The sequence below is a fragment of the Coenobita brevimanus genome, chromosome 50 (genome assembly GCF_032717465.1).
Source record: "Coenobita brevimanus isolate Jiangsu-jjx chromosome 50, ASM3271746v2, whole genome shotgun sequence".
Classification (NCBI taxonomy): domain Eukaryota; kingdom Metazoa; phylum Arthropoda; class Malacostraca; order Decapoda; family Coenobitidae; genus Coenobita; species Coenobita brevimanus.
The window spans coordinates 47896402-47904333 of NC_137003.1; the positions used below are offsets into that span (position 1 = coordinate 47896402).

The 7932-nt window shown below is 46.8% G+C and overlaps 1 protein-coding gene across 1 annotated transcript; it reads left to right on the forward strand.

The window, feature by feature from the left end:
• Positions 1 to 1166: 1166 nt before the first annotated feature.
• Positions 1167 to 7407, forward strand: LOC145399780 (solute carrier family 22 member 21-like). The gene is made up of 11 exons (XM_080272329.1): positions 1167 to 1382; positions 1615 to 1782; positions 2404 to 2507; positions 3625 to 3779; positions 4003 to 4155; positions 4633 to 4802; positions 5145 to 5290; positions 5562 to 5773; positions 5981 to 6162; positions 6985 to 7145; positions 7344 to 7407. Exons 1-11 carry the CDS (start codon positions 1167 to 1169, stop codon positions 7405 to 7407), a joined length of 1731 nt encoding a protein of 576 aa, XP_080128455.1.
• The last annotated feature ends 525 nt before the right edge of the window (positions 7408 to 7932 follow it).

Consider the following 7932-nt stretch of genomic DNA (forward strand, 5'->3'; position numbering starts at 1 on the left):
GCAGATAATAACACAAATAACAAAGATCACACAGAACACGGAAAATATAACACGCAGAACATCATAACACGGGACACAACACGCATATAACACAGAGAATAACATGAATAACACACAGAGAACAGGCCTATAGCACAAGGAGTGAACATTTGAACATAAGAACATAAACATAAATAACATTAAAAATAGGGCATTAATAACACACATAACACACTGATATCACACACACACACACACACACACACACACACACACACATGATTAACTACTAACACAGCTACCACAACTACCACCACTACCAGTCACACTTACTACATCTCCCACAACTACCACACTTAGCGTACCACAACTACCACAATTACCACAACTACCACAATTGCTTCTCTGTTAATTTGCACTCATTGCCGCCACACACACCCTCTCAGCTATTATTCTCGGTCTGCCACTGCTACCAACATTCCTAACCACAATCGCAACAGCTATTACTACAACAACCATTACTACAACCACAACCACAGCCCACCAAAACCACGACCATCATCAAGCAATACTACAACCACAATCTACCACAACCAAATCTACCAAACACAACCACAGCCTTCCACAACGACAACCACAACCTACCACAAACCACCACAGTAGAAAGATTCGTTATTTGGCATCTTCATTAGCTTTTTATTTCAACCACACAAACAACCACGTAATCACCTACTAACTACCACAACTACAACTACTACCACAATTACCACATCTACCACAACCACCACAACTACCACAATTAATACCATAACCCCTACCAGCTCAAATACCACCACCACAACAACCACAACCAGTGCACTAACCTCTCCTACCACAACAACCACAACCAGTACACTAACCTCTCCTACCACAACAACCACAACCAGTACACTAACCTCTCCTACCACAACAACCACAACCAGTACACTAACCTCTCCTACCACAACTACCACAACCAGCACACTAACCTCTCCTACCACAACTACCACAACCAGTACACTAACCTCTCCTACCACAACTACCACAACCAGTACACTAACCTCCTCTACCACAACTACCACAACCAGTACACTAATCTCTCCTACCACAACAACCACAACCAGTACACTAACCTCTCCTACCACACACTACCACACCTACCATCCACCATGCACTTCGAGGATATCCTGGAAGAGATCGGCTCCTTCGGGACCTACCAACGCATCCTGTGCTTCGTGTTCATACCAATCACCACAGGGTTGGTAGGATTGGTCTACTACAGTCAGCTTCTCATCCTGGCCGCCCCACCCCACACCTGCAACCAAGGAGACGCGGGTGCAGGAGGAGGAGGGGCGTTTCTTCAGCTGCTTAATTCAACTCCTTATGTGAGGCTTTCGGGAGTGTGTGTGTGTGTGTGTGTGTGTGTGTGTGTGTGTGTGTGTGTGTGTGTGTGTGTGTGTGTGTGTGTGTGTGTGTGTGTGTGTGTGTGTGTGTGTGTGTGTGTGAGAGAGAGAGAGAGAGAGAGAGAGAGAGAGAGTTCGTATGTTATTTCTTTCATGGATATCAACGTATCATACAAACCAGCCTTGACCTAAGCTGACCTAACTTTACCCCCAGACCGACGAGGCCAGACAGCCGTACGCGTGCCACCGCCATGACCCCAACACCACCTGGCCTGACCCCGTGAATGTGACCTCCCTCTCCCAGCTGCCCCAACCCAGCCTGCCTTGTGATGGGGGATGGGTGTATGACGAAGATGCTTTGTTCTCTACCTATACGTCTGAGGTGAGGAGGGAGAGAGGGAGGGAAGAAGGTAGAGAGAGGGAAGAATGAGTGGAAGAAGGGAGGGAAGGAGTGAGGAGGTAGAGAGAAGAGTGGATGGAGAAAGGGAGGGAAGAGAAGGTGTGACTGGAAGAATGGGGGAAGGGAACGATTGAAGGAAAAGATAGAGAATTAGAGAGAAAAGGAAGAGTGAAGGGGGGAAAAATGGAGGATGAGAAAGAGAGAGGTGGACAGGAAAGGGAGGAGGAGGAGGAGGAGGAGGAGGAGGAGGAGGAGGAAGGAAGCAGAGCGAGGGAAGAAATGGAAGGAGAGAAAAAGGAGGAATGGATCATGGTTGGAGGGGTTTGGTGGGTGGGAGGGGGGAGCCTCCCTGCTTTTCTATCCTTGTCTTCAGCTGATAGTACAGTTTTGTTAGCTATATCCCTCCCTATACCAAACACCCACGAAAGCAGAATAGGTTTGTTGATGTTTGCCTTCCTTTGTACTCCTTTGCCTTCATTTGTACTCCTTTGCCTTTCTTTGTACTCCTTTGCCTTCATTTGTACTCCTTTGCCTTTCTTTGTACTCGTTTGCCTTCCCTTACACTCCTTTGCCTTCCTTTGCACTCCTTTGTATTCTTCACAGCACGACTGGGTGTGTGAAGACGCCTGGCGACCCTACCTCATCGTCACCATCTTCTGGGTTGGCAACACTGTCGGGTCCTGGTTGTGGGGCATCGTGTCGGACGTGTATGTAGCTGACTTGACACCTGTCTTTTAGCGATTTATTTTGCATGTAACACCTTAATAATCTCTTTACATCTACCTTTTAGCAATTTATTTTCCATGTAACACCTTAATGATCTCCTTACACCTGCCTTTTAGCGATTTATCTTCCATGTAAGACCTAAATATTCTCTTGTTTATTATCCTGGTTGCGGAGCATCGAGTCACGCGTGTGAATTTGTACGAGACTCTTTACACCCGTCTTTTAGCGATTTATTTTCCATGTTATACCTTGATGTTTCCTCGTATATTACCCTGGCAGACGTGGGAGTTTGTGGGTCGCATTTTAGATGCCACAGGAAATCCGCAACACCACTTCCTTGGCGATTTATTCCTCACATTACACCTCAGTATCATCATTTATGGGACTTCTGCATTTTTCGTCCATACGGAAACAATGTAAATAGTATACAATTGAGTTTTCAAGTGTTATACGCCAAAATAAATCGCTTAGGGAGAGGCGTTAAGAAACATCCTAGGTCACATTACGACCTGATGAGTTACATTGTGACATGGGACGCTACGGCTATTCTCGTCGGTTAAGGAAGCTTCCTAACACCTCTTCCCTAGCGATTTATTTTTGGATATGGTTGGTTAATATCCTCTCGTGCGCTATTTATGCAGCGGATGGCCATGTTGGAAGGATTTATGTAACACAGAGGAGGACAGTAACGTGTAATAACCAAAATAAATTGCTTAGGAAAAAGTGTTAGGGAGCTTCCTTAACGACAAAATACGGACCTACGTAACACCCTTTTCTTAGCGATTTATAATGCATATTTCACCCTGATATTCTAACATTCCATGCTCTCTGACTTCTTCTTTGGCGTTCTTCCATCTCTCTCTACATTCCCTCTCACGCTCATTTCTCTTTACATTCCTCTCTCACGTTCCTTACTCTCCGCGTTCCTTCTTACTCTCTTTCCTCTCTTTTCGTTCCCCAGTCACTTTCTCCTCTCTCTCTACGATCCTTCTTACGTTCCTTCCTCTCTACGTCCCCCTCTTATTCTTTCTTCCACTTTCTCTTAGTCTCTCCTTCCATACGTTCCCCCCTTATGTTCCTTCCTCTACGTTCCCCCAGGTACGGGCGGCGTGTGGCGATCTTCGGGAGCATGGTCGTGTACGGAACGGCAGGAACGGCGTCTGTATTCGTTCACAACTTCTACGCCTTCGCCGTTCTCAGGTTCCTGACAGGCTCCTCCCACCACACCGTGGCCCACCTGCCGTTCGTGCTGGGTGAGAGAGAGCGAGAGAGAGAGAGAGAGAGAATCTTGCCTTCCCTCTGCCTCTCTGCTCTAACCTGACTTAACCTAACGTAATTTTCCTTTATCCTACCCAACCATTAACCTGACCTAACCTCTTCTCCAACTAACCTAACCTAACCTAACCTGACCTAGCACAAACTCTGTCTCTCTATCCAACCTTCAAACTTTATCAGACTCTCACTTTCTCTCCTCAGTGGTGGAATACTGTGTGAAATCCAGCCGTGTTGTGCCTCTCCTCACCGTGATGGCCACCTACACCATAGCGTCCATTTTGGCTCCCGCCCTGGCCTGGCTTCTATGGGACTGGTACCCCGTCGCACTGATACCAGCACTACTCACACTCGCTTCACCTGTGTCTGTCTGGTTAGTTGTACATCATCATCATCATCATCATCATCATCATTTGAGGTACTGGCTTCCCTTCGTCAGGTGAGAGCTCCATCATCATCATCATCATCATCATCATCACATACCACCCTCATCATCATCATCATCATCACACACCACCTTCTCCTCTTCCCCCTTACCCTTCCCCCTGACCCTTCCCCTACCCGCCCCGCCTCCACCACAAGTGTTATGCAGGTGTTCTTGTTCTACTACCACACACCAGGAGTTTCATACGCAGAGTATCTACAGTACAAACACACACACACACACACACACACACACACACACACACACACACACACACACACAGATACACACAAACACACACACACATTACGCATCTATATGGCAAAAATAATCAACATACTGTGTTTATAAGTATGTAAACTGTTCATCAATCTATCTGTCTGTCTATCTACTGTATCTATCTACTCGTATCTATCTATCCCTCAGGTGGCTTCCGGAATCAGCGTCATGGTTACTGACTCGCGGAAGGGCCGAAGACGCGAGACGGCAACTGGCGAAAGTGGCGAAGGTGAACGGTCGCGAGTTGCCGCCAGACGTGCTGACAAGGCTGCTGGCGGGGGGCGGGGAGGAAGGGGGCGAGGTGGAGCAGGAGGGAAGAGAAAGGAGGAGAGCGGGAAAAGGGAAGAACGAAGAGGGTAGAGAATTAATGAATGAAGGAATGGAAGAGAATGATGTTAAGGAAGGAAAAGAAGAAAATTATGACAAGAAAGAGGAAAAAGAGGACAAAGACGAGGAAAAGGAGATAAAAAATGGAAGAAAAGAAGATAGTACCGTCAGGGAAGAGGAAAATGAAGACAAAACTGAAAGGCTTGAAGAAATTGAGGTCACGGATGAAAACTGCTTAAAGAAAGAGGAAGAGAATGAAAAAGGAGACACGAAAAGAGATAAAACAGGAGAAGAAGTCAAGAAGAAGAGTCGAGAGGAAGGAGGAGGGGTGAAAAAGGAGGGAGGTGAGGTGAAGATGAGAGGAGAACTAGAAGAAGATAGGAAGAGGTCAGGACAGTCCATCTTACAGGCTGTGAAGTACCCAGGATTGAGAAGAAATATTTTGCTCGTCTTGGTAGTCTGGTGAGTAAAGTAGTCCAGTAAATAAATAAATGAATAAATAAATAAATAAATAAATGTGTGGCTCTAAATTTATCGTGCTCTAAGACTCTATGGTGTTCTAAAATTCTTCTGCTCTAAAACATATTATAAATAAATTCCTTCCTCCGTCACCCCCTTCTTCAGGATGCTGGTGTGTGTGTGTGTGTGTGTGTGTGTGTGTGTGTGTGTGTTCCTACGACCACAGTCCATACACTATAAACTAATTTCCTTCCCCCGTCACCACCTTCTACAGGATGCTGGCGTGTATGTGCTTCTACGGCCACTGCCAGAACACAGCCAACCTGGGACCCAACGCCCTGCTGAGTTACCTGCTGGGGGCGCTGGTGGAGGTGCCGTCCTGGTGCGTGCCCTTCCTCATCAATCGCTTCGGGAGACGTATGCCTTTAGTCGTGGTGTTTTTGATCTCGTCAGGAGCTGGGTTCTTGTATGCCATCGTGCCTGAAGGTAAGGGAAAAACTTGGGACTTGGTTGTCAAAGCTGATGGCTGTGTCGTGGATGTAACTCTATCTCTGAAATTTTCTCTCTGTCTCTCTCTCTACCCACCTACCTACCTACCTACCTGTTAATCTATTTATCTATCTGTCTATCTATTCATCTTCCTACCTATCTATCACCTATCTATCCTCCTATCTCTCCCCCCTCTCCCTCTAGATCTAACATGGCTGCTTCTGACGGCGGGCCTGGTGGGACGTGCTAGCATCACAGGGGCCTACTACATCGCCCTCCAGTACGGCCCAGAGGTCTTCCCCACGGTCATCAGGGGACAGGGTGTGGCGCTGGCTGAAACGCTAGGAGGGGTGGCCATTTTCATCTCTCCCCTCATCGTTTATCTCGTAAGTTTGGCATTTTTTTTTTCTCTACATTTCGCTCCCCCTTTGCTTGACACAAATATTCGTTCTTTTGTGGTTATTTTCGTCCTTTTGTGATGCGGTTCTGAGGTCTTTTCCTCAGTGGGGTGAGGGAAGGAGTGGAGCTGATATAAATTTTTTTAGTGCGTCGCTGTTCTCCTCTCTCTCCTTATCGTTTATCTTATGAGTTTTGGTGCCATGAATTATTATTATTATTATTATTATTATTATTATTATTATTATTATTATCATCATTATTGGTAAAGTGTCAGTACTGTAACCATATTGTCTGTTTGGAGAGTATCTTTTGTCCTCATTTTTTTCCCTCCAAACTTATGAATCGTATTGTCTGTTTGGTGAGCGTTATTTACCTATTTTATTGTGTGTGTGTGTGTGTGTGTGTGTGTGTGTGTGTGTGTGTAATTCACCGGGTCGATCAGGATCACTTGATGGTCGTGATCGTCAGCTTTTTACCCTCCCGGAAGGGAGCTGAGAGCTCATATAGTCCGATCTAAGGGCAAGGCTGTGACCTTCACACACGCACACACCCGTCCCCTTGCTCAAGGGGGACAGTAACCACCCACTTCGTCAGTTAAACTTTTCGCAACCTGAGCGAGGCGCGAACTCCCGTCCGCCAGTTGGCAAGCGAGAGCGTTTCCACTGCACCAGCGAGAGGTGTGTGTGTGTGTGTGTGTGTGTGTGTGTGTGTGTGTGTGTGTGTGTGTGTGTATGCGGGCACTCCAAATTCATCAGCCAACGAGCACTCAGAGGAACACAGTAACCAAGGGCCTCTTCTCTTCCTACCAGGGTGAATACAAGCGGACGGCCCCCCTGCTGGTGTTCGCTGGCTTGTCGGTACTGGCGGGGGCGGCGACTGTGCTTCTGCCGGAGACGGGGGGCGCGGCGCTCCCCCAGACGCTACCCCAGGCTGAGAGGTTTGCCAAGAGAGAGGCGCCGAGGTGTTGGAGGTGAGAGAGAGAGAGAGAGGGGGGGGGGACTTCTTTCTCTTAGGCATAACAGTGGAAGCAGGGTTAGGATGATGGTGCACGAGTCAACTTTATATTTCATGGTTCTGTTTATAGTGTTGATATTCTTTTTTCATCTCGTAAAAAAAAAAAATGCCCCAAAGACTGAAAAGTAATGCGTATTTTTTTTTTTTTTTCCAGATCAAAATCTTCAGACTGCGATCCGAAAGTAACCGAGGACGCCATGTTGGAGGCCAGAGTCTAATGATCTCCTATAGTAGCTTGTTATTTCTCTTTTTACTCTCACGGTCGGCAAAACAATATTATTATATACCTGGTAAAGAGTTATAAAAGAACAGAAGTGGAGGTTGGCAAGTCATGTAGCAAGAATAAGGGATAACCTATGGAGCACGAGGCTGACTGACTGGACTCCAAGAGATTGCAAGCGTTACAGAAAAGGGCCAGACAGGAGGTGGAGAGATGAGATAGAGAAGTTTGCAGCCGAAACTTGGCAGAGATTGGCTCAGTCAAGGAATTCGTGGAAAAGGTTGGGGGAGGCCTTTGTTCAGCAGTGGTCTTGCAATGGCTGGTGATGGTGATGATGATGATGATGATGACGATGATGATGATGATGATGATGTTTTAGAGGTGAGAGTAAGTCATTCAAGCCTGGGAGTGTTCATACTGTCCCCGTTAACTCTCTCGCGGTCGGGAATACTTAAATCTTTTCTCTCTATCATCCAGTCCTTAATTGCCCCGTCAGGAGCGTAGGGACCCGGGATTAGGCTAC

Excerpts from the sequence above, each read along its gene's own strand:
- LOC145399780 (XM_080272329.1), top strand. The coding sequence starts at position 1,167 with ATGCACTTCGAGGATATCCTGGAAGAGATCGGCTCCTTCGGGACCTAC. Across the intron at positions 1,383-1,614 it reads TGCTTAATTCAACTCCTTAT|ACCGACGAGGCCAGACAGCC; the intron begins GTGAGGCTTTCG and ends CTTTACCCCCAG. Across the intron at positions 5,774-5,980 it reads GTATGCCATCGTGCCTGAAG|ATCTAACATGGCTGCTTCTG; the intron begins GTAAGGGAAAAA and ends CTCTCCCTCTAG.